At 44.3% G+C, this 26108-nt stretch overlaps 1 protein-coding gene across 2 annotated transcripts; it reads right to left on the bottom strand.

Moving 5' to 3' along the window:
- Window positions 1-685: 685 nt before the first annotated feature.
- LOC139373414 (zinc finger MYM-type protein 4-like) lies at window positions 686-24189 on the bottom strand. 2 transcript variants are annotated; one of them, XM_071113882.1, is made up of 28 exons: window positions 23811-24189; window positions 21243-23462; window positions 20057-20218; window positions 19801-19862; window positions 19459-19611; window positions 17607-17658; window positions 16558-16813; window positions 16215-16404; window positions 15751-15954; window positions 15378-15528; window positions 15116-15231; window positions 14761-14931; window positions 14415-14565; window positions 13056-13228; window positions 12570-12720; window positions 11506-11640; window positions 11126-11163; window positions 8728-8863; window positions 8262-8374; window positions 7641-7842; window positions 7033-7242; window positions 6539-6663; window positions 6196-6373; window positions 5793-5944; window positions 5598-5712; window positions 5111-5368; window positions 2422-2554; window positions 686-2241 (listed from the first exon to the last, which is right to left on the bottom strand). In XM_071113882.1, exons 2-28 carry the CDS (start codon window positions 22750-22752, stop codon window positions 2007-2009), a joined length of 5532 nt encoding a protein of 1843 aa, XP_070969983.1. In that variant the 5' UTR covers window positions 22753-23462; window positions 23811-24189; the 3' UTR covers window positions 686-2006. The 2 variants fall into 2 exon arrangements, with proteins under 2 accessions (XP_070969983.1, XP_070969984.1); XM_071113883.1 differs by lacking the exon at window positions 23811-24189 and having other exon boundaries at window positions 20057-20206; window positions 21243-23103.
- Between the last annotated feature and the right edge of the window lie 1919 nt (window positions 24190-26108).

Raw genomic sequence — 26108 nt, 5'->3', positions numbered from 1 at the left:
AAAGCATGATCATTCAGTCACACGCTTCAATTAAAGTATATTGTGAAGTTTTTCCTTGACACCCCCCCCAAAAAAATGGAAATCAAAAGGTTTATCCAAACAATGTAGTTTGTTTGAGGACATGGATCGTATGAATTGTCATTCCTCTGATTATGCGTTACCCAGCCTTCTACTCTAGCTTCCAGTGGGGTATGAGCCTGATATGTGGAGAGGAGTCCAAAGACAATATCCCAATGGTGAAGACTGTGCTAGAATGGGAGAAAAGTACCTCGTAAGTTGGAAATACCCAAGAGTTGGTTTGATGTCAGCTGGGTTTTACCAGACAGACAAAATGTGACTATGTCAGGCGCATGACACAGTATCTTTATAAAACTCCCGTGTCTTGAAATGTGCTCATAAAGCCAAAGTACATTTCAAGTACCAAAGTATCAAACACTTATTTTCTTCCTAACATTGATAAATGAGGAGTTAAGGGGTTTCTGAGCTGATTACTGACGTCTTGGTGTATGTGAAGTTTTACACTTACTGTTTTATACCCTGCTAGGGTGTGAATCTAGCCACCTTCAACTGGCAAACAGAATTGATCAGAGATCTTCACGCCTAAAACATATGACCACAAGAAATGTATTATTTTAAAACAATCTGGAATTAACTGGATAAATAAGTCTTCAAAAACTAAACGTTCGTTTTTCGGCATTTATTTAAAAATAATATTTGGATACAAAAGTTTCTCAGAACAAAGTCGAAGAGACGCACCTCTGAGAACCATTAATGGGGGGCACTTAATGTAAAATTGCTCGTCTTTGCAGATAAACTGTCAATATGGCCTCAAACTACAGCATACTCATTTCTAATTCCACTTTGAGGATTCAGGGTTCACTCCTTATTCCTGATATCACACCAAATCACAAGTGTTTGGATATTCTACATAGGGAAACACAGGATGACAATGCCCCCCCCCCAAAACAACAGTACACATGCGTTCTTGTGTATGCATGTGGGAGCACTAATGTGTCAAAGCATTTTGGCAAGTTCAAATGACTCCAAATATAACGCAATAGACAATTAAATGGCATGGGTCTGCCTCGCACCAATTTTAGTAGGCAATGGACTTGGACAACACTATTGACAGCTAGTTATATCCCTCGGCGTTTGGTCAATGTTCTCATTCCCGTAAACAACAGCAAACACCAGAAATAGTCATATATCCTTTAACATACAAAATCACTAAAACAACGTTGTTGACATCTGTAATATTAAAAAAACAACATTTTCAAAGCGTCCTCATATTTGTAGTGATCCCAGAAATAAGAACTCTGCATTAGAAAGGACTTGGTCAGATTGACTTATGCTCCATGTGATAGGCAACTTCTTAAAAGCGTCTTCCCAATCGGAGTGCATATTGATTAGGGCTGGAGAGCATTGCATCGTATTGTGAAGTGAATGAACTTGAAAAGATCTTGTTAACCAAACTCGTTTCTTTCTATGACCACAATTATGCTCACCAGGGTTGGGGTCAAGTCCATTTCAATTCAGGAAGTACACTAAAATTCAAAGTCTCTTTAATGCTTTTCAATTGGTAACACGTTGAATGGGAGTTTGGTTCACTTTCTTAATTGACTGGAATGTCAATACCATGTAAATGGTATTGACCCCAACCACGCTCACAAATGCAGTAATGTGATTCTTCTTAAAGTGATTCCTTCTGTTTACTCCACTTGATTTTGAAAGACCAGACAGCATGAACAGGGTCTCTCTTCAGTCCCAGTTGTGTGGTTGAGCGTCAGTTCATAATTGCGTTTACACACATTCCCTATACATTTTGTGTACAAGACACATTCTCAGTCCATACCTTGGACACCATGTGCGAACACACAACTCTTCACACATGGCTGGAGTCCTTACGGATCAACACGTAGTTTGTGTGTGTGTGTGTGTGTGTGTGTGTATGTATGCAAACAAGAGCTTCTAACTGTGTGTGTGTGTGTGGGCACCATTCCTCATAGTCAATCAGTCTCGTCACTGTCTTGGTCAGGGGTCCACTCAGGGTCCTTGGATTGGGGCTCGTTTCTTTGGGGGTCTCCCAAATGGATCTCCCTGACGGTGAGGATGCGTGTCAGCATGGTGTCCAAGGTGTGGTCATCCAGGCCCTGGGAGGAGAACCACATGGGGCTGTTGGGGACGCACGAGCGCTCCGGGAGCAGGAAGAACACGTTGGTGCGCTGCTTTACCGAGTCCGAGCTGGAGGAGAGAAGAGGGCGAGGAGGAGAGCTCTGTGTTAGAGGGGGCTAGTTTTTAAATGAGATGAGGAAAGATTTCAGAAAAGCACTTTCAAGAACAAGATATTAGTATACAGTACTTGGTTAGATTGTCCTGCAGAATGGGGAGAATAAAGGCATGCAGTATTTGTGTGTCACTCACCACTTGGAGAGGTAGAACTCGTACAATCGGACAGGACAGCGGAGGGGATTCTCACTGTTCTCCATCATCTCCAGCACCTCCTCTTTCTCCTCGTCCTCCCTCTTCCTCTTCGCTGCCACACCATCTGCATCAGCTACACAAACACAGGTCCATGATTACATCGGAATCAAATGTGATCTATATTGTACTTTCTCCATTAGCAAAAACAGCAGCTCACACTTAAGGCTCAATGTTTCTAGCTTGCTAAATTAATAGCTAGCTACATAAATAGATAGCCCAAAGGTGTCAAACTCAATCAGGCCGTATTGGAAAAAAAACAACAACGAATTTGCGGACCAGACAACCTATTTGTTTTGACCAACAACAACAAACTGTGACAAACTGGCCATGGTTTTATTAGAAAAAATACACGTCTCTTTATAATGTCCACTCATGTACATAGGATGTTGTATATAGCATTTCAACAGATTCAAACTAAAAGAGATAAATAGTATTTGTCCAGCCTTTGCTGCTATGCTTGAAAATGCGCATAATATGCTGCGGATTTTGATTTAAAGTAGCCACCCTTTGCCTTGATGACAGCTTTGCACACTCTTGTCATTCTCTCAACCAGATTGCATTTCAATTAACAGGTGTGCCTTGTTAAAAGTTCATTTATGAAACTTAATGCGTTTGAACCAATTAGTTGTGTTTTGACAAGGTAGGGGTGGTATAAAGAAGATAGCCCTATTTGATAAAATACCAAGTCCATATTATGACAAGAACAGCTCAAATAAGCAAAGGGAAACGACAGTCCATTACTTTAAGACATGGTCAGTCAATGCGGAACATTTCAAGTACTTAACGTTTCTTCTAGGTGCAGTCGCAAAAACCATCAAGCGCTATGATGAAACTGGCTCTCATGAGAACAGCCACACTAAAGGAAGACTCAGAGTTGCCTCTGCTACAGAGGATAAGTTCATTAGTTACCAGCCTCCAAAATTTTAGCCCAAATAAATGCTTCAGAGTTGAAGTAACAGACACATCTCAACATCAACTGTTCAGACACTGTGTGAATCAGGCCTTCATGATCGAATTGCTGCAAAGAAACCACTACTAAAGGACACCAATAAGAAGACGACACTTGCTTGGGCCAAGAAACACGAGCAATGGACATTAGACCGGTCAGATGAGTCCAAATATGAGATTATTGGTTCCAACCGTCGTGTCTTTGTGAGACACAGAGTAGGTGAACGGATGGATGATCTCCACATGTGTGGTTCCCACCGTGAAGCATGGAGGAGGAGGTGTGATGGTGCTTTGCTGGTGACGCTGTTGGTGACTTATTTAGAATTCAAGGCACATTTAACCAACATGGCTACCACAGCATTCTGCAGCGATACGCCAGCCCATCTGGTTTGCGCTTAGTGGGACTATATTTGTTTTTCAACAGGACAATGACCCAACACACCTCCAGGCTGTGTAAGGGCCATTTGACCAAGAAGGAGAGCGATCGAGTGCTGCATCAGATGACCTGGCCTCCACAATCACCAAACCTCAACCCAATTGAAATGTTTTGGGATGAGTTGGACCGCAGAGTGAAGAAAAAGCAACCAACAAGTGCTCAGCATATGTGGGAACTCCTTCTAGACTGTTGGAAAAGCATTCCAAGTGAAGCTGGTAGAGAATGCCAAGAGTGTGCAAAGGGTGGCTACTTTGAAGAATCTCAAATATAAAATATTTTGAGATTTGTTTAACTCTTTTTTTTTGGTTACTACATGATTCCCATTTGTGTTATTTCATAGTTTTGATGTCGTCACTATTATTCTACAAAGTAGAAAACAGTAAAAATAAAGAAAAACCATGCAATGAGTAGGTGTCCAAACTTTCGTACAGCAAAACGGATAACACCATCGCGTTCGTGAGAGTCTCATCTTTCCATAAAGGGGTAGTTGTACGTTCGGACGCTACAGAAGTTTTTGTGAGAAGACCGATTTTCGGGATGTCTCATGGTCTGACAAAAACCTCTCTAGCTCTGTCCACAGATGCAGAAGTGCGACAGATGGATGGATGCGAGACGCATCCTATGCAAAAATTAAGATCTCTCGCTTATTTTTTTAAATTATTATTATGCCAATTAGATTAGTAGGCAAAACCAAATTGCTGTTTTTGTAACAGTCGTAACGCGTCCTGCACGTTCTGTGAGCATCAGAGGGGAATTCCAGAGAATCTTAGCTTTGCCCAAACAATTCAAACGCAAGAGTGAAATTCATAGAAGACAATAAATGTAACATGCCACATTGGCTTCAGAAACTGCCAGAGACCTGTTATCACAGATAGTTTGAATCTAGCCATTCTCTTCTACCATTCCTTGCAGGAAAAGTAGCAGGATTTTGTCTGTGATTTTGAATCAATCTAGAGAACTGAATCTGAACGCATCTGAGAAATAAAAAATTAAACTTTCGAAAACTTGAAATTATAGTTTATGAACTTGATACAGAATGAATAAGTAGTATATTTGAAAATGTAATTACATATACATTTTATGCACTATTCATCTAATTCATTTTCAAATCGTGAAATACAAGGTACATTTATGAATTCAATGATTCAATTTGTGCGTTTAAAATAAAAAAACATATTGAATTCAAATACAGTTTCTGTTGCAACTGAACTTGCTCCATAGAGCGAAGGAGAATAGGCAAAGCACCTGCTGTCTCAGTTGCGAGGTCCTTCTTCGGGATGGGCGGGTAGAAGCGCAGGAAGTTGGACTTGGTGTTGTCGTGGATGGACTTAGTGCAGCGCATGACGTGGGCGAAGGAGAGCTGGCGGTGCTGGGCCACCGTCTTGAACTGGAAGAACTTGGTGCAGAAGAAGAGCAGCGTGTTGAGCAGCACGATGGGAGAGTAGGCCCCCAGCTGTTTACAGTCCCACAGGTACTCCTCCTCCACCCGCGAGTGCAGGTAGCCTGGGAGAGAGAGGTTCCAACATTAAAGCCCTTTCAATAAGCATACTAATAAACACAGACCACAAACCCAACGCCCTCAAATACATGAAAGGAACACAATAGAGGGGGAGAACGTGAGTTGAGGTGAAGGATGACAGACGACAAGTGGGAGGTCATTCACAACAGTGGAGTAAGCAAAAGGCCTTATTACAACCTTTGAGTTATACACGGTGTGTTTGTGCAGTCTTACCACTGGCGGTTATGGTAGGTTTGAAGTCTTTCAGCAGCTTGGTGATCTCCAGGGTGAACTTGCCATAGAAGAGATCAGTGAATATGTTCTCCATGCGCCCATTCTGAAATAAGTACTGCAGAAGGAGAGGCAATCAACAGAATGATATTATCAGAAGTGAGTGTTTGAATGTGTGTGTTTGTGTGTGTGTCCTACCTGCTGGACGCCGAGGCAGAGATAGAAAAGACTGTCCTGGCTGTAGGACTCGCCGTTGGGTCGTTTAACTTCACAAATAAACCGACAGAGACCGTAGCTCAGCTCTGCTGTTGTGCACTTCAAAACATCCTCCTTTATCTCCATTGGCCGCGCTGTAACAGGGGGAACAGAACGTTATTCACTGTACATAGTTATATGATTCCCGTAAGCAATTAAGGAGGCAGGTTTAATCCTAGAAAGAGGCAGTAAATTAAGAAGCAAAGCAACAAAATGTGTGATATCAGGGTTTTCAGGAAATTAACAGTTATAATATAGTCATGTTTGCCTGTGCGCGAGTGTGATATGGTCAGGGCAGTGGGTTGGGTGTTCGTGCATGCACAAGTGTATCAGTGAGCAGACCCACAGCCAAATCGAGGCTTCTCCAGGTCAGGCTGGGTCTTGCTCCATTGGACCCATCTCTTCCAGGCGTCCACCCCGTACATGTGCTGCAGTTTGGGGGGCTCGCCGGGCACCACGTCACTCTTGGCCGCAGCCAGCGAAGGCACCGCTGACGCAGTCTCTGCTGCTCTCGACTTACGCTTCTGTGGGGTCAAGGGAGGGAGAGCAAGAGAGAGACACACCCACAGACAAAATATTTACAAAGCATTTTAAAAAAGGAGCACTGCTGGGAGTTGAAATATGGAAATAAATGGCTGAAGGCGCTCTTTGAAAAGGGTCTTATTTAAACTACCGTTTTGGGCTCGTACCTTTTTCTTCTGTGGCAAGCCATCCCGAGCTTTCCTTCTGGCTCTTCGTCGTGGAGGAGAAGGAGGTGGACTGGGACTTCTATCCCTCTCCTGATCCCGCCAATGGGCCATCAGCTCCAGGGTTTCTGACAAAACCGATGCAGATATTTGAAAACAAACTGACGACAATGAGAGCGAGGCCAGCTGAATTGTAGTGTGTTGAATGAAAGAAGCGTTTGACTTACTGCTGCTTGTTACATGTTGAAAACATAACAGGACAGAACAACACAGAGCTAGAAGCCATTCACTATAAAGTCTCAATATGTTTTGACCATATAATTACCTTAAAATAAAAGATTGACAGCCTTCAACCAAAGTATAAGTATTCTACAAGTTATAACTTATACAAGTTATACTTCAGGAAAAAAAGTCTAAAAACTCTTTTAACAGATAAACATGGCTCAAATCAGGAATCCCTAATAACTGTGGAGGTGTAAAAGTCGAGCATCACTCACGGACTGGGAAGTCAGCCTCTATGTCCATGATGGGGGGTGGGGGGGTGGCGGGGACATTGATGTCCACGATGGGTCGGAGCGTCTCGTGGGCGTAGGGTCGACTGTGCCGCGATGAGACGCCAGGGGTGGGGGGTGGCTCGTCATCCCAAGTGGTGAGGAAGTTGCTCAGTTCGTCTGTGTCCAGGTCTCCACTGTAGGTGCTGACCTGGTCTGGTCCCCGGAGAGAGAAAAAAACAAAAGCATTTAAGTTATGGGACAGTCATAATGCAGAATTCAAATTAATAATAGCTTTTTATACTCTCATAAATTGCATTTAAAAGAGACTTGGTGGAAGAGCAAAGAAACAAGCAAAGAAACAAGCTCTCAAAGCTGTAGCTTGGCCTATGAAGCCATAGAGAGGGTTCTCACAGGTTCAAAATCAGTGCTTACTGTTTGTAACTCTGATTACCGAAATAGCTTAAACACCTCCAATTATATAAGGCTACGCAACAGAACATGTTTTGCAAGTCCAGGTTATCCCTCCATGTTTCAGTCCATTTTCTTCCATTTGGCGCCTAATGAACATGACCCAGAACTCATTCCAATCCCTGTCTCCCTCCCCTGGTTACCGTCTTGTACTACTGGGGCTGGAGGCCTTTCAGGGGGTCGCTCAGGGGACTTCTCCCTCCCCTCATCAGCCACCATCTCAGCCATGAGGATGAGGTCGGCCTCGAAAGGGTCAGAGGGGATCTTTTCCTTGATGTCCTGGATAGTCTCCACAATGCGCTCGGCGTTATCCAGGGTCACCGGCAGAAACATGGGCACGGGCAGCTGGAAACAGGACAAATAAAGGATTATTTTCTTTATTTTACCTTAATTTAAATAGGTAAGTCAGTTAAGAACTAATTCTTATTTTCAATAACGTCCTAGGAACAGTGGGTTAACTAATGACAGATTTGTACCTTGTCAGCTGGGGGATTCGAACATGCAACCTTTCGGTTACTAGTCCAACGCTCCAACCACTAGGCTACCCTGCCGCCCCATGGAGGCTATGAGGGATGTAATTATTTGTTCATGTTGCTATTCTGGTCTGCAAGAGCATGTACCAGCCAACCACTATTCAATGGTAGTTGGTTTCAAATTAGTCCAGAGCACACAGCTCTTAAAGAGAATTTGAGGAGAAATCTGTGTGACTATGTGACTGACCGAGGTGAAGGGTAGGTAGTGCTAGATGTGGGGTGTTAACATACCGGGATGGGAAGTCCAACAGGCTGGGGGGTGTACTGGGTGTACAGGTTCATGGGGACTGGGACATACACTGGCACTGGGACAGGCACTATGATCACCTTGGGGAAATCATCATCTGTGGACCAACAAACAATTTCAAGATAAATAGAAATAGAAAGTAGAGTGTCTCTGAATATCTATATACAGGCTACACGTGTGTGTGTGTGTGTGTGTGTGTGTGTGTATTCAATGGCCTGTATCATAAAGCATTCATTTTTATCATGCATTTTAATAACACTATTTTAATTTTATAAATGCTTGTTTTGTTTTACAACCATTTGAAAGGGGGAGGTGCCTTAAGCCTTTTGTTTGACCTTTCCCGCATGTGTTATTTTTGTTTTGTTTTGTATTTTCTTGTACAAATAAATACAAATATAAAAAATAAAAAACTGTGTGGTATAAAGGCTACATGCATGTATGATATTGTACCTGTCTGGCACCCTGTGGTAGTGAAGTTGGGTTTACACATGATGCCCTTGTTCTGGACCATGGGTTTGCAGAGCAGGGCCTTGTTCTTCTGAGCCCTGGGTGGAGGTGCCCGGGGGGCCTGTGTCTGGGTGCTGGCCTGCCACACAATGAAGACAGACCGTTAAGTAACCTTAGGCCAAACCTAATTTATGCTCATTCAAGGGTTTTTCATAATTTGTTACTATTTTCTACATTGTAGAATAATAGTGAAGACATCAAAACTATGAAATAACACATGGAGTAATGTAGTAACCAAAAAAAGTGATCAACAAATCAAAATATATTTCAGATTCTTTAAATTAGCCACCCTTTGCCTTGTCAAAAGCTTTGTACACTCTTGGCATTCTCTCAACCAGCTTCACCTGGAATACTTTTCCAACAGTCTAGAAGGAGTTCCCACATATGCTGAGCACTTGTTGGATGCTTTTCCTTCACACTGCGGTCCAACTCATCCCAAACCATCTCAATTGGGTTGAGGTTGGGTGATTGTGGAGGCCAGGTCATCTGATGCAGCACTCAATCACTCTCCTTCTTGGTCAAATGGCCCTTACACAGCCTGGAGATGTGTTGGGTCATTGGCCTGTTGAAAAACAAATATAGTCCCACTAAGCACAAACCAGATGGAATGGCGTATCGCTGCAGAATGCTGTGCTAGCCATGCTGGTTAAGTGTACCTTGAATTCTAAATAAATCAGTGTCCCCAGCAAAGCACCATCACACCACCTCCTCCATGCTTCACAGTGGGAACCACACATGCAGAGATCATCCGTTCACCTACTCTGCATCTCACAACGACACGGCGGTTGGAAGCAAAACATTCTTACAAAAGGAATGATTTCCACTGGTCTAATGTCCATTGCTCCTGTTTCTTGGCACAAGCAAGTCTCCTCTTCTTATTGGTGTCCTGTAGGAGTGGTTTCTTTGCAGTAATTCGACCATGGAGGCCTGATTCACACAGTCTCCTCTGAACAGTTGATGTTGAGATGTGTCTTACTTCAACTCCTAGAAGCATTTATTTGGGATGAAAATTCTGAGTCTGGTAACTCTAATGAACTTATCTTCTGCAGCAGAGGTAACTCTGGGTCTTCCTTTCCTGTGGCGGTCCTCATGAGAGCCAGTCATCATAGCACTTGATGGTTTTTGTGAGTGCACTTGAAGAAACTAAGAATTCTTGAAATGTTCCGCATTGACTGACCATGTCTTAAAGTAATGATGGACTGTCGTTTCTCTTTGCTTATTTGAGCTGTTCTTGCCAAAATATAGACTTGGTATTTTACCAAATAGGGCTATCTTCTGTATACCACCCCTACCTTGTCAAAACACAACTGATTGGCTAAAACGCATAAAAAAAACTCATCAAGGCAAAGGGTGGCTACTTTGAAGAATCTAAAATATTTTGTTTTGATGTCATCACTATTATTCTACAATGTAGAAAATAGAAATAGTAAAAATAAAGAAAAACCTGTCATGAGTAGGTGTTTCAACTTTTGACTGATACTGTAAATCTGGCGGTTTAGAGTGACATAAGTGGATAAGTGCATAAGAGGAATCCAAGACCGCTCTCAAGACAGGCCTGGTTGTAGCTAGATATGTTTGAGTCACGTCAGGGACAAGTGTTGCATTTTAGCTAACCCTTTTCCTAACCTTAACCTAATTATCCTGACCTGCCAATTTAATTCTCCTAACTTTTAATGAAAAGTCACTTCTGCTCATCCAAACTGGCAGACCTGCCATGTGAGCAGTCTGAGTATCCACAACCTTGATAGTGCGCTCTCCGTGCGAGAAGCCAAAGCAACTGCTCCGTTTGGCTGCTGCTCAGCGCTCACGAGACAGCTGCCTGCACAGTGCCACACACAGCTGATGACAACCACATTACGAGAATTTGGTAATGAAGGCAGCCCTTCTACTTAGCCAGAGTCGGATGAACTCATGATATGGACATTTGTGTCTGTCTCCACGTGCATCGGAGGTAAAGTCAATGGGTAAAGTAGTGACTAGCTACAACTGGAGCAAGGCGCAGAAGACTGGATGGAAAGGGAGGGGGAAATGACCTTGTAACATATATAGATTTGTATTTTATTTTCTTAACTATATTAGCCTAGACAGTTTTTTTTTTTTTTACAGAATGCTCCACACATTCCTATGTTTATAACTATTCCGGTACTGCCCGCTCCTGTGGACTGTCGATCCTGTCCTGAACTTGATTCTAGAACTTCACTCCCATCCCTGCCGGAATCCCGTGAGGTCAAATAGATTTCAGTTCCCCTGCATTAAAGTCAAATTAAGTGGAAGTTACAATTCAGCCCCATACGCATAATACATAAACATATAGACAAAAGAACACATATGCACAACTTACATTTCCAACATACTTCACATGTCTGCTGGGAACAGTCCCTGTCATGAAGCAACAGAGCATGAGTCAGTAGAAAAACACCACAGGCCTGCTAAGTAGATCATTTTTCAATCTAAATCAGCTATACTTAACCTGTAGCTTAATGGACGTCAACAGGCTATGCTATTAGCAACGACAACTCAAACCTAATCAAAGAGATGATTAAGGATGGTTGAACCCCTCTGTGGTTTAACCCCTCTGTGGTTGAACCCCTCTGTGGTTGAACCCCTCTGTGGTTGAACCCCTCTGTGGTTGAACCCCTCTGTGGTTGAACCCCTCTGTGGTTGAACTTGATAGTGTTTAAGGCCTTGTGTGTATTGAGTAACTGATAACTGTGTGTATACCTTGCAGGGAAGTGTTGGCGTAGTTGGGCTGGCCAGTGGGGGAGCTGGCTAGTGAGATTACATTGGCGATGACGGGATCAGACACATTCGTAGCAGTGGTAGTATTGGAGGGGGATGGAGCGATTGAGATGGCCACTAGAAGGATGTGTGGAAGAGAAAGAAAGAGAATGAGATAAATGTTGCAGTCATTATTATACAGTGCCTATAGAAAGTCTACACCCCAATTGGATTTCCTCACATGTTATTAAATTTAGTTACAAAGTACGATTATAATGTATTTCATTGTCATTTTTTGTCAGCGATCTACACAAAATACTTTGTCAAAGCGAAAGAAAAATTCTAACATTTTTTAAGAAAATAATTTAGTGAAAAAAAAACACTGATATACCTTGATTAGACAAGTATTCGCCTCCCTGAGTAAATAAATACATGTTAGAAACACCTTTGGCTAAGATTACAGCTGTGAGTCTTCTTAAGGGGACAGAGGAAGGGGTAGTCAACCCCTATAATTTCACAGAGTGAGTCCTTATAACTTATGTCAATTGTTAAGCCAAATTTGACTTCTGAACAAATTTAGGCTTGACTAAGCAAAGAGGGTGAATACTTATGCAACAACTATATATTTTAGTTATTTAATATTAATTTAAAAAAAATAAAACTCACATTTTTTAACTTTGACATTATGGAGTATTTTGTGTAGATCAATGACGAAAAATTACAATTAAAAATATTTCATTAACACTTTAATGCAACAAAACGTGATAAAAATTCAAGGGGGTGTAGACTGGCTTTACTGTGATATACAGCGGATGTAGACTAGTCAGAACAGAAAGTTGCAGTTGAGTTTAATTCTAAACTTTAACATAGTTGTGATAAAACAACGAAATGATCTTCTTACACAATCTCAAGTAATTATTATTTTACCACAAATTGTTAAAGGGACTCCAAGTCTTTATGACAATTTGTGTACCTCTCAAGCATGAGCTTTGACAGGCAACATAATGACATGTAATAACCCATGATGACACATTACAATGTCCTATAACACACTACATAAATCCTACCCTTTTGGCCCTGGGGCTTGCCCTGGTTCTGGGTCTGCAGGCTGCAGAAGTCGAGCAGACACTGGAGGTTGCAGAAGTGCTTCACCTCGCCCAGCATCGGCAGGGTCTCAATCAGCTTCCCCTGGCGCTCGCACGCGTCACACTTAGCCACCTGAGTGAGGAGACAAGCATGATGTAGAAATACCAGATAGAGCATATCTCGTAGAATAAGAACTCACATAGCAGCTATTGCACTTGCCACACTGGATGTAACATTTAATTCACTCATAAAATGAAAGTGGTTTCCTATCCCCACCTTTCTCCCTCCTGCACTAATATGAGAGAACTGTACAGTAATCAAAGCAGAATGTATTTTCTAGAAAAGTAAGTATTTTCAGATCAGTGTTAAAGACGAAAAAGACATGCACAGGAGACGAGTCCTAAGTATTGAGCCTCATTGAGCCCTAGGTGTCTTGCTCATTTCCTTAGCGTGGTTCCTTCTCTTACCTGGCAGAAGAGCAGGGTGTAGTGGGACTTGCACTCGTCCGAGCAGAAGTCCTCCAGCTTTCCCCCGTACTGGCCTGTGACGGCCTTCTGCGCAGTGGAGGCGCAGTAGGCACAGATTTTGCAGTGTTTCCCCCAGCGCTTGGTCAGGTCGTGCTTGTAGAGCAGCTTACAGCCTGGGTATGGAGGAGAGAAGGGAGAAAGACAGGGAAGTTGAGCTTTGTACACCAAGTCAAAATTCTTATCAGTTCGACTATGATGATCAGAATAGTCTTTCAAATGAAAAAAGTCATGCTTATTACTGATAGACATGACTAGGGAATCGCCAGGGACCTCACAATACAATATTATCACGATACTTAGGTGCAGATACGATATGCATTGCGATTCTCACGATTCTGTATGTATTGCGATTTGATACTGTGATTTCATTGCGATTCGATGTTCCAAATATATTGCTCACTATACTATGTCTGCTGCAGAGAGACCAGAGAAAGCATGAGAACATTTGTTTTGATCAGTCACGGAGAAGAAAAAAAAGAAGAGAAAGTGTTGAAAACACCTTGGCTCAACTTAAAGATGGACAACGAGCTATAGGATGAAAAACAGTTTTGGCGCAGGTACAGCCGACTAGTGCTAGCTAACGCTACTTGGGGGAGAAAAAAAAATATATATAAATACATCTCTATTATGATCGGTATGGTCTTTTTTTGCCATCTGTCGGTGCTATCAACCACTCAACGCTCCCACCACTCTAGGTCCCCACTCTCTGCTCGCCTTGTCACGCTCCGCTTCATGACACAGGTTCAACACAGTCAGACTGCAACACCTCAAGGGGCTATAGTCTTCCAAATAAAGACTTCCAAATAAATAATACCCATTTCTGACAGACATAAGTCGTGATGATAAAAGTAGAAAAAAGGTGATTTGTTGGGGCTGTCAACTTATTTCGTGTTATGATGGCAAAGGAAACCAATAAATAAATAAAAATGTTATACCTTGAGGCAGCAGACCTATTAAAACCATTTCCTGCTGTCAAATTAATAAATCGCCCTCTAGTGGCTTCAAAAACTTTTTTATTTTTATTAAACCTGCAGAAAATCTGGTGTTTCAATGTCGAACGGGTTTGTTATATTTAAGTCTTCTGTGATGTATATAAAGTGTAATATTGGGATGCAAACTCAAAATGGAATTCATATAAACTCTATATCTGACATGGTACAGGTGTCTCCTTTTTTTAAGCACTTAACCATGTGTGTGAGGTGTTTGTTTTGTTTAAGACTACCAAGAAACACTGTGTGACACTGACTTAGCCCACTGCAGCAAAAGGTTAAAGACCATGTTTTCAATCACCCTCCTAACCTTCGCTGCAGAAGGTGTAGTCCCTCTTATTGATTCTCTTGACCTCCTTGGCTGGCTTCTCAATCTTGCAGTACTCGCAGCGTGCCATCTCGTAGTTGATCTTCCTGTACTCCTCAGAGCAATTTACCGAACAGAGGAATACCATCTTATCCTGTAGGGTTGCGCAGACACACATTCAATCAATTCCATAGCAGTTTTAACAGGGAGTTGTGTCTACCTAAATAGAGTGGAGGTGTGTTTGTGAGGGAGTTCAACAAAATGGACAAAGAGGGAAAGGCAAAGAGAAAAGAGAGAGTCAGAATGAGAGATGGGATAGAGGCAGAGAAAGAAAACACCATTTAAGTACCTTGAACTGAATGAGCTCGGGCTTGGAGGAGAAGAGGCGGTGGCACTGGAAGCAGGGCAGACGGGTCCCTTGGGATACCTTGTCCCTGGTCTGGGCCGCGGGCGGAGCTGTGGACCCTGTGCTGGGGGCCACATTAATCTGGCTCTGGGAGTTGCTCTTATTGAACTGATCCTACAGGTCCCAGAAACATAACATTGTGGTGTCAAGTGCAGGACAACAAAGAGTAGAGTGCAGGGTAAAAGAGGTGTAAAATATCAAAAGTGTTCGAGCCGCAGTGAATGATTAAATTGCCGTCTTTTCAATATTTCTATTCTAATTCAACTGAGCTAATGGATTAACCCAGAGGTGGTGTTACCTGAAAGGTGACGACACAGTTCATGGTGCAGAAGTTCCGGATGGAGCCGTCTGACATGGCCAGGTGGAAGGAGGGCACCACCTTTTGACCACAGGTGTTGCATTCTACCCGAGCACCTGGGTTGAAATGAAGGAAGGAGAGTGACTTATGAGTGAGTGTGTGAAACAAAGAGTGTGTAAGTGAGTGAATAAATGATAGAGAGTGAATGAGTGTGTGTTTGTGACAGTGAGGTATGTTGCCGAGGTGGTTAGCCTAACTATACCCGAGGAGCTGACAGTCTGTACTTTGTGGGCTGTAACACAGCCAGTAGAGCAGAACATCTCCAGCTTGCCCTCAGAGTCGGCGCTGTCGACCATCTCCACCGGTGAGCGGAAGTTGCGGCACATAGTACATGCCACCGGCTTCTTAGCTTTCTGAAAAACCAGACCAAACACAAAAAGGAGTGAGGGTGACTGCTTTTGCTTGCTTCAACTTACAGGTAGATGGTTCTTACGTACTGGAGGAGAAGATCCAAGGTCCCTCCCTCGGACCTCCTCTGAGAGTTTTGAGAGCAATTGAGAAAACAAGAGAGGTGGAAAGCAAGGACTTCACTTTTTCTGACTGCGTGAACTGCATCTCAGGGATCCCATTCTTACCTGTTTGAAGGTGGCGACACAGCCGTCGCTGCAGAAGGTCTTATTGACCCCCTGCACGACCAGCACGGTGACCTTGCCGTAGCAGTAGTTGTTGCAGCTCTGGCAGCTGTTCATGGACAGCTTGTTGGTGGAGCGGAAGCGCGTGAAGCACACCTCGCTGCACAGCTTGTGCATACTGCCCTGGAAGATCACCTCGTGTTTACTCTGTGGGGGAAAAGAACAAGGAGCAGATGTTGAGACGAGACGCCAATGGAAGAGGTGCAGGAAAAAGACGAAAGGCAAAAGTACAGTTTTATACTTAATTATGTCAAGTATGTCTCTGTGGCGTCGGCCCACTATAAAAGTGTAATTCATCCAAAATGTTCACTTCCTTGTCAGCTCTGACATCACCAATTTTATATGGCCAATTTTGATACTTCAGGCGACTCCCACACTGAAATGCGCAAAGATCTTAAGCCCCTTACAACGCAGGCCTTCTTGCACATGCTGCACTTGACGGCCCCTGTCATGGTGGACAGGGAGGAGGAGAGAGTGGAGACGGCAGAGTTCCTCTTGAAGTTGAAGGAGGAGAGGCAGGTCTGGCTACAGAAGTCCTTCACTGTGCCCATGGTGTCCACAGGAGTTGTGATCACGTCCTTGGGGTTAGCAATCTCCCTGGGGGGGGGGGGTGATAAGCTCATAAAAACATAATTTATACACAATACATTAAAGCTTGGCAATGTCAGAAGGCTTCTTATTTTACAGTCTTTTATCTTATCTTTATTCATTATCTACATACGCCATCGGCACGACAACAGCAGGACTCACTTGAGGCAGTAGTGGCAGGGTTTCTTGGCTGGGCCAGTCATCTTGACGGGCGGGGGGCTGTAGGAGGTGAGGCAGGACGTGGAGCAGAATAGGTCCGAGGAGCCCTTCCTCTGGTAGGCCGTCTGGCCCTTCAGCAGCACCTTCTTACAGGCCGAGCAGGCCACCCGCATAGCCATGGGGATCAGCGGAGGGATGGAGGAAGAGGCTGGGGCAGGTATTACAGTCTTAGGCAGGGCAGCCACTGGCGTGGATACGGCTAATAGTGGAGAGAGGGATGGCGAGGATGGGTGGAGATTGAGGGAAGGGGGGGGGGGGGGAAATGCATAACCTGTAAGGTGGTAGTCAGTCATCTTTTGCTCCTGGAGAGTTTGCGGTAGACTATAAAAATACACTCCAAAGCCCAGGGACTTTTCTGGCATTGAAAATAATTGGGCGGGCTTGCATAATCTTTTTTTTTAATTCATATTGGGGATGTTAAAAACGCTTTCAGTGTAAACGACTAATACCAGAAATAAAAGCATGTAGAATAGATAATGGCCCTATATATTTTTATAACAATCTTTGAGAACTAACAATTACCAAAATAAGAGCTAGAAAGTGAAGGAGAATTTAAAATAACAAATACAATTTATTTAGCAGTATTCATTTTTGTTATTATGTTTGAGCAAAAGAACACAGCATTAGCCATGGCAAAATGCATAGAATTGTAGGAAATTGGATTTAAAACTGCAAAGTTCTCACATCCATGGCAGAATATGTATAATCACAAGAAATGAGCTTTCTCCATGGAGAAAATTGTAGAATTGCAGGAAATGTAATTAAAAATTAAACAGTCTACACCGCCAAGATAATGGCCTTTAAAATGTTCTCCAAAATTCAGCTGCGCCTACAGGCCGACCTCACCCATTGGCGCTCCCCCTGCCACGCCCACCACCTAAACCCCTTTCTGATTCAGAAAATAAATCTGCAGCTAGGTTAAGACATAGCTTAGGGCTTGACCGACCACTAATGGGTCCTGTTGTGTACAAATATTAAAGTCGCCTGCTCACCGTTCGTAGTTGGGCAGCCGCCCACAGAGAAGACGTTGCTGATTTTCAACTCCTGTAAATAACAACGGTGACATACATTTAACATGCACACAGGATTTGGGATTAAAACACACACACACACACACACACACACACACACACACAGCTTGAACTTTACGCATTGATATCAACTAGAGGTCGACCGATTAATCGGAATGGCCGATTAATTAGGGCCGATTTCAAGTTTTCATAACAATCGGAAATCTGTATTTTTGGGCGCCGATTATCGGTTTTTTGTAATTATTATTCTTTTTTATACCTTTATTTAACTAGGCAAGTCAGTTAAGAACACATTCTTATTTTCAATGACTGCCTAGGAACTGTGGGTTAACTGCCATGTTCAGGGGCAGAACGACAGATTTTCACCTTGACAGCTCAGGGGTTCCAATCTTGCAACCGCATAGTTAACTAGTCCAATGCTCTAACCACTGCACTCCACGAGTAGCCTACCTGTTACGCGAATGCAGTAGAAGCCAAGGTAAATTGCTAGCTAGCATTAAACTTATCTTATATAAAACGATCAATCATAATCACTATAACTACTAATCCAGTTTAGCAGGCAATATTAACCAGGTGAAATTGTGTAATTTCTCTTGCGTTCATTGCACACAGAGTCAGAGTATATGCAACAGTTTGGGCTGCCTGGCTCATTGAGAACTAATTTGCCAGAATTGTACGTAATAATGACATACATTGAAGGTTGTGCAATGTAACAAGAATATTTAGACTTAGGGATGCCACCCGTTAGATAAAATACCGAACGGTTCCGTATTTCATTGAAATAATTAACGTTTTGTTTTCGAAATGATAGTTTCCGGATTCGATCATATTAATGACCAAAGGCTCGTATTTCTGTGTGGTATTATGTTATAATTAAGTCTGATTTGATAGAGCAGTCTGACTGAGCAGCAGCAGGCCCGTAATCATTCATTCAAACAGCACTTTTGTGCGTTTTGCCAGCAGCTCTTCGCAAGCACAGCGCTGTTTATGACTTCAAGCCTATCAGCCTAATGGCTGGTTAACCAATGTGAAATGGCTAGCTAGTTAGCTGGGTGTGCGCTAATACTGTTTCAAACGTCACCCGCTTTTAGATTTGGAGTAGTTATTCCCCTTGCGCTGCAAGGGCCGCGGCTTTTGTGGAGCGATGGGTAACGATGCTTCGAGTGTGGCTGTTGTCGATGTGTTCCTGGTTCGAGCCCAGGTAGGGGCGAGGAGGGGTACGGAAGCTATACTGTTACACTGGCAATACTATAGTGCCTATAAGAACATCCAATAGTCAAAGGTATATGAAATACAAATGGTATAGAAATAGTCCTATAAATACTATATTAACTACAACCTAAAACCTCTTACCTTGGAATATTGAAGTCTCATGTTAAAAGGAACCGCCAACTTTCATATGTTCTCATGTCCTGAGCAAGGAACTTAAACGTGAGCTTTTTTACATGGCACATATTTTACATGGCACACATTACTTTCTTCTCCAACACTTTGTTTTTGCATTATTTAAACCAAATTGAACACGTTTCATTATTTATTTGAGGCTAAATTGATTTTTATTGATGTTTTATATTAAGTTAAAATAAGTGGTAATTCAGTATTGTTGTAATTGTCATTATTACAAATTTAAAATAAAAATAGTCCGATTAATCAGTATCGGCTTTTTTGGTCCTCCAATAATCGGTATCGGCGTTGAAAAATCATAATCGGTCGACCTCTAATTTCAACGGACGACTTCCATGTAACTCACAACAGAAATGTCCAGTTAAGACTTGGCCGTTGCTGAGGACCAGTGAGTTTAGAGATGCCGTACCTCTGCTGCGTCTGGTTCATCCTTGACGCCCTCTGAGAGGACTGCTGGAGCCAGGGCCTGATCATACTCCTCGTCCACGGGCTCATCCTTCACCTTGACCATGGAGATGGTTTCCACGCTGGTGGACACAGGCTCAGCTACCAACTGGGCAGACTGGGTCGACCGCAGAGAACATTCAACAACAGACGACAAATTACAGAGGTATTCTGACAAAGCCTTCACAACACCTGAAAACCTTTAACACTCATAAGCAGTGACCAGATTTCTGCCACGCTTAAGCTCGTCTAGTCTCTTGGGCGGAAATTAATTCACTATCGTTTGTGACGGAGAGAGGATACTCACAGCCACAACTTTGACTGGCTGTCCTGCTACTCCATTCTCCAGCCCTGCAGGACAGTCGATGCCTGCAAAACAATAGGTCATTCAGCGTGTGAATTTAAAAACCAAAACAAACTGTAAAACCATTACTGAGGAAGTGCACTCATTAGCATCTGAATATTGTGAAGGACCACACTAACATTCAGGTATTCGGGTCATGTGGGAACATTATGTAGCCAAAGACCGTATATTCCAAAGACAGACCCTTGTGGCCTCTCACCTTCACTGTTCTGTGGGTGAATAGCTTCGCTAGAGGTGGTGGGACTGGGGTGAAACGGTTTGACATCTTCAGATTGGTCCTCCTCCATAGGCAGAGACGAGCCGCTAGCCTTCACAACGCTGGTCTCCTCAGCAGGTTGCTCTGTGTCTCCTGTCATGGAGACTTCATGTTTGAAGTAGTGTGTGTAAGATGACATGTTTAAACTCTGAGGACTTTCGACACTGGGGCATTCCAGTAGCAACGGAGTAGAGCAGCCTTTCTTAAAGTATGGGTTGCGACCCACCTGTTAATGGTGAATCGCGACGTGTCAGAGTAAATGTATAATTATTTGACTCCCGGGTGGCGCAGTGGTCTAAGGCATCACAGTGCTAGCTGTGACACCAGAGACTCTGGGTTGGGAGAGACGGAGGTCGAGAGCCATGCGTCCTGCGAAACACAACCCAACCAAGCCGCACTGCTTCTTGACAAAACGCACATCCAACCCGGAAGCCAGCCGCACCAATGTGTCGGAGGAAACACTGTACACCTAGCAACCTGGTCAGCGTGCACTGCGCCCGACCCGCCACAGGAGTCTCTAGTGCGCGATGAGACAAGGATATCCCAGCCGGCCAAACCCTCCGTAACCCGGACGACGCTGGGCCAATTGTGCTTCGCCCCATGAGCCTCCCGGTCACGGCCAGCTGCGGCAGTGCCTGGGCTCGAACCCAGAATCTCTGGTGGCACAGCTAGCACTGCAGGTCCGTTAGACCACTGCGCCACCCAGGAGCCTTATTTATTGTATTTTAATAGCAACCGTTCCAAACCTAGACAGATACGTGAGTGTTTTTAATAAGTGGAAATAAACAGATATTCATATGGATATTTCATTTCATTATTTGTTTTTGTCTATATTTCTTTTGTTTTTGGCATAACGGCAATGAAAGGAACCAATATTTATGTAGTTTTCATAAGCTTGGGTCCTAGGAAAACACAACATTTCTAATTTGGGTCCCAGGCTGAATAAGTTTAAGAACCCCTGGAGTAGAGTGCCAAGCAAGACATCAAAGTGTTTAGGGTAGCAACACACATAAAACACAAACAAATCCAACCTGAAGAAATGAATTCAGCAAACTATGGAAACAATTGACAATCCAGATCCTAAGGTCATATAGCCAACAAAAAGCTGCAGGCAGCAGTCTCTTCTTACCTGTATCCATGATAGAAGGCATGGAATTAGTCTTCTCCACTTGCCCGGTCTTGCTGGGTTCCTCTACCTCGTTCTCTGTCAGTGAGTCTGTCCCCGTGTCCATCTTCTCCACCTCATCCCCATGATCCAGGGAGTTGCTGCTAAAAGCAACCATGTTGCCTCCCTCTTCCACAGCTGTTATCACAGGCATCCCCTCCAAGTTGTCTTCCTCCTGCATCTGGTCATCCTCCACTTTGATAGCATTGACCTCCATCTCATCGTCAGCATCCACTACTCCCATGTCCAGGGGTATGTCTGTTTCTCCATTAGTCTGTGAACCACTTGTACTGCCTATTTTTTCCACAGTCTGGGGTGCATCTGTCCCAATTTTCTCTCTGACTGTCTGAGAGGCATCCGCACGGGCTGTTTCCGTCTGAGAGGCATCCGCACGGGCTGTCTCCGTCTGAGAGGCATCCGCGCGGGCTGTCTCCGTCTGAGAGGCATCCGCGCGGGCTGTCTCCGTCTGAGAGGCATCCGCGCGGGCTGTCTCCGTCTGAGAGGCATCCGCGCGGGCTGTCTCCGTCTGAGAGGCATCCGCGCGGGCTGTCTCCGTCTGAGAGGCATCCGCGCGGGCTGTCTCCGTCTGAGAGGCATCCGCGCGGGCTGTTTCTCTGTCCGTCTGTGAGGCATCCGCGTGGGCTGTTTCTCTGTCCGTCTGTGAGGCATCCGCGTGGGCTGTTTCTCTGTCCGTCTGTGAGGCATCCGCGCGGGCTGTTTCTCTGTCCGTCTGTGAGGCATCCGCGCGGGCTGTTTCTCTGTCCGTCTGTGAGGCATCCGCGCGGGCTGTTTCTCTGTCCGTCTGTGAGGCATCCGCGCGGGCTGTTTCTCTGTCCGTCTGTGAGGCATCCGCGCTGGCTGTTTCTCTGTCCGTCTGTGAGGCATCCGCGCGGGCTGTTTCTCTGTCCGTCTGTGAGGCATCCGCGCGGGCTGTTTCTCTGTCCGTCTGTGAGGCATCCGCGCGGGCTGTTTCTCTGTCCGTCTGTGAGGCATCCCCGCGGGCTGTTTCTCTGTCCGTCTGTGAGGCATCCGCGCGGGCTGTTTCTCTGTCCGTCTGTGAGGCATCCGCACGGGCTGTTTCTCTGTCCGTCTGTGAGGCATCCGCTCGGGCTGTTTCTCTGTCCGTCTGTGAGGCATCCGCACGGGCTGTTTCTCTGTCCGTCTGTGAGGCATCCGCACGGGCTGTTGTCCGTCTGTGTCCGTCTGTGAGGCATCCGCACGGGCTGTTTCTCTGTCCGTCTGTGAGGCATCCGCACGGGCTGTTTCTCTGTCCGTCTGTGAGGCATCCGCACGGGCTGTTTCTCTGTCCGTCTGTGAGGCATCCGCACGGGCTGTTTCTCTGTCCGTCTGTGAGGCATCCGCACGGGCTGTTTCTCTGTCCGTCTGTGAGGCATCCGCACGGGCTGTTTCTCTGTCCGTCTGTGAGGCATCCGCACATGCTGTTTCTCTGTCCGTCTGTGAGGCATCCGCACATGCTGTTTCTCTGTCCGTCTGTGAGGCATTCGCACGGGCTGTTTCTCTGTCCGTCTGTGAGGCATCCGCACGGGCCGTTTCTCTTTCCGTCTGTGAGGCATCCGCACGGCCCGTTTCTCTTTCCGTCTGTGAGGCATCCGCACGGGCCGTTTCTCTTTCCGTCTGTGAGGCATCCGCACTGGCCGTTTCTCTTTCCGTCTGTGAGGCATCCGCACTGGCTGTTTCTCTTTCCGTCTGTGAGGCATCCGCACTGGCTGTTTCTCTTTCCGTCTGTGAGGCATCCGCACTGGCTGTTTCTCTTTCCGTCTGTGAGGCTTCCGCACTGGCTGTTTCTCTTTCCGTCTGTGAGGCATCCGCACTGAGTGTTTCTCTTTCCGTCTGTGGAACATCCACACCAGCTGTTTCTCTTTCAGTCTGTGAATCCTCTTTACTGTCCATTTCTACCACAGTCAGCAAGGCATCTGTTTTTACTGTTTCTTCCACCATCTGTGAATCCTCTGCATCGGTTTCCCTCACATGTCCTGAATTACCAGCATCCCCTGCCCCGTCTATAATTGAGGAGAAACATGCACTGACTGCATTGGTAGCATCATCCCCATTGTTCCCATCTGCCGAGGCTGTATTGCTGTGTGAGGCTCCAGGGTCCACTGAATCCATTGATGCTCCAGCCTGAGATGGCTGCTCTGTCTCTTTGTCTGGCTCGCCTTTATGCTGAGGAAAGTCAATATTCTATTAGTAATAGTCCTACAAGTAGTGTCCTGAGTTTTTCCTTTCTACGTGACCTGACCAGGAAAAAGACCCCAGTTTACAGATTGATCAAGTGTCATGGCTATTGAGGGAAAAGTCTAACTCATGCTTGCAATCAAATACCAACTTTGGGAGAACCAAATAGAACCAAGTTGGAGCGTGCAGTGTTTGTTTTAGATTGTTGATTTGCTCACGCTAACTAAATCTGCGCGGGAAATAAAGGGGAGGGTCGACAATAATTAGCTAGCTTGTTAACTAGCAGAATAGGTCATCGCTAGCTAACGTTAGTATTCATTCAAAAACGTAAATTACCTCTGAATGGTCAGCTTTCTGGGATTCAGCCATGGCTTGCTTATTACGGCGAAAGTCGGCTAGCTCTTATTGTCACTCACTCACAATATAGGTTAACCAATGTCCACCAAACTATACTAAAAACGGAACCGAGGCTTACCAGCTAGCTACCATGCATTAGCTACTTCCGCCCGCCTCCTTGTTGTGGAGAAAGCTAGCTAGCTAAATAGCAACGATATGTAGCCTACTAAAACGAGTCTTATTTTGAATTACCGAATAAGGTTCTTAAGCTTTGCCATGCATAATACATTAACTTCGATTATACCAATGCCGGTGAGTTATAACTTTACAGAAGTCAAGTCCTTTGCATTTTCACTCTGCAGAGCTCATCAAAGAAACTCGCACAACACACGCCCGTCGCCTGCGTAAACATGGCAGACCTGGCTATGTCATTTCCTGTTTGACATCTAGCGAGCTACAACAGAGTTTCTAAACCATACTGTACTGCAGGGCTATTAAACTGTTCCGTTTATCAATTTTAAAAGGCACGTTGATCACTTCCCCGCAAAAACCCGATGTTTAGTGCCAAAAGTAGCCGTTGTTAATATTCTCCAATGGGAGAATTTGTTTTCCTGTAGTCCCGCCCATTAACTGCTGTCAATCAATATCACCCAAAGTCCCAGTTACAGCCAATCAGAGCTGCTAACAGGAGTACAGGGTCTACCTGCCCGCCTATCCGCTTTTTCACAGCACATTAGATCGCTCCACTGCCTGATACACCAGTATCCTTTGCATGGTCATTCTGAAATTTGAAGTGGTGGTACAGCATTCACTCTTGATGGTGCCTTAGCAGACGTCAGACCTTTCATACTTGCGTTTATACGGATGTACCACGCCAATCATGTCAATGCGGAGCCCTCCACATTATTACAGCATTTGAGAGGAGCACTGCGTTGTGGTATAGAGCTGATTTGGCCTCTGCATACCTCCGGAGGCTCTGAAAATTGCGTCACACCCTCCGACCACATTTTCAGTTCAAGTTTAATTTAAGAATTAGCCACTTTTTTTCAATTTTCGCCTAAAATGACATACCCAAATCTAACTGTCCGTAGCTCCCTGATGCAAGGATATACATATTCTTGGTACCATTTCAAAGGAAACACTTTGAAGTTTATGGAAACGTGAAAGGAATGTAGTATAATATAACACAATAGATCTGGTAAAAGATAATACAAAGAAAAAAATCAACCATTCTTTTGTATTTTTTTGTACCATCATCTTTGAAATGAAAGAGAAAGGCCATAATGTATTATTCCAGCCCAGGTGCAATTCAGATTTTGGCCAATAGATGGCATCAGAGTATGTGCAAACTTTTAGACTGATCCAATGAACCATTACATTTCTGTTCAAAATGTTGTATCAAGACTGCCCAAATGTACCTAATTTGTTTATTAAAAACTTTTCATGTTCAAAATTGTGCACTCTCCTCAAACAATAGCATGGTATTATTTCACTTTAATAGCTACTGTAAATTGGACAGTGCAGTTAGATTAACAAGAATGTAAGCTTTCTGCCAATATCAGATATGTCTATGTCCTGGGAAATGTTCTTGTTACTTACAACCTCATGCTAATCGCATTAGCCTACATTAGCTCAACCATCCCGTGGAAGGGACACCAATCCCGAAGATGTTTTAAATTGGCTATAACTCAGCAGCAAGTTAAAAAACACCAAGGACTCAGTTATGGCTATCATAAACTTGATCAGATCAACATCTAGCCTGCAACATCCCTTGTTTGGCAACCACTCACATGCTAACCACACTGCTCACAAGCGTCTGCGTAGCCGGGTGCTAAAATAGATTGGTTCTATTTGTGACGCTCAACTGCTGCAAGTCCTGCCTCTGAAATCTCCTCATTGGTTTTTAGGAACATATACCCATGTCCCATCTCCTCATTGGTTTTTAGGAGCATATATCCATGTGGGTGATTGAAAGATGAACTGAGATCCACACTCCAGTCGCACCCATGCTGTCTGGTCAGCATGTCAGGTGTTTGTACTGTGGTTCTTCCTGTCTCGTCATCATTCGATATGTCATTGTCATCAAAGCTGTATTTATTTATCACCTCTAAGTTTGCGGACAAACTGTACCACATTTGTTTTGTTCTGGCCCGTGACAGACTAGTTGCTTCAGCACTCCTAATGGAGAGAGTAGGGTGCCGCTTTAGTTAAGACAAGAACCAGTCTGCTCCAACCATAGAGGTCTCATCCCATGACTGAGAATGCTTGCAACCAGATTGTACAGCGAGTTGGTATGCA

This window comes from Oncorhynchus clarkii, chromosome 18 (assembly GCF_045791955.1).
Source record: "Oncorhynchus clarkii lewisi isolate Uvic-CL-2024 chromosome 18, UVic_Ocla_1.0, whole genome shotgun sequence".
NCBI classification, from domain to species: Eukaryota; Metazoa; Chordata; class Actinopteri; order Salmoniformes; family Salmonidae; genus Oncorhynchus; species Oncorhynchus clarkii.
This window is presented reverse-complemented; position numbering and strand designations above follow the sequence as displayed.

Excerpts from the sequence above, each read along its gene's own strand:
- LOC139373414 (XM_071113882.1), bottom strand. The coding sequence starts at position 22,752 with ATGTGCGGATGCCTCACAGACGGACAGAGAAACAGCATGTGCGGATGC. Across the intron at positions 20,219-21,242 it reads GCCTTCTATCATGGATACAG|TCTCCATGACAGGAGACACA; the intron begins GTAAGAAGAGAC and ends TCAAACATGAAG. Across the intron at positions 5,369-5,597 it reads ACCTACCATAACCGCCAGTG|GCTACCTGCACTCGCGGGTG; the intron begins GTAAGACTGCAC and ends TCTCTCTCCCAG.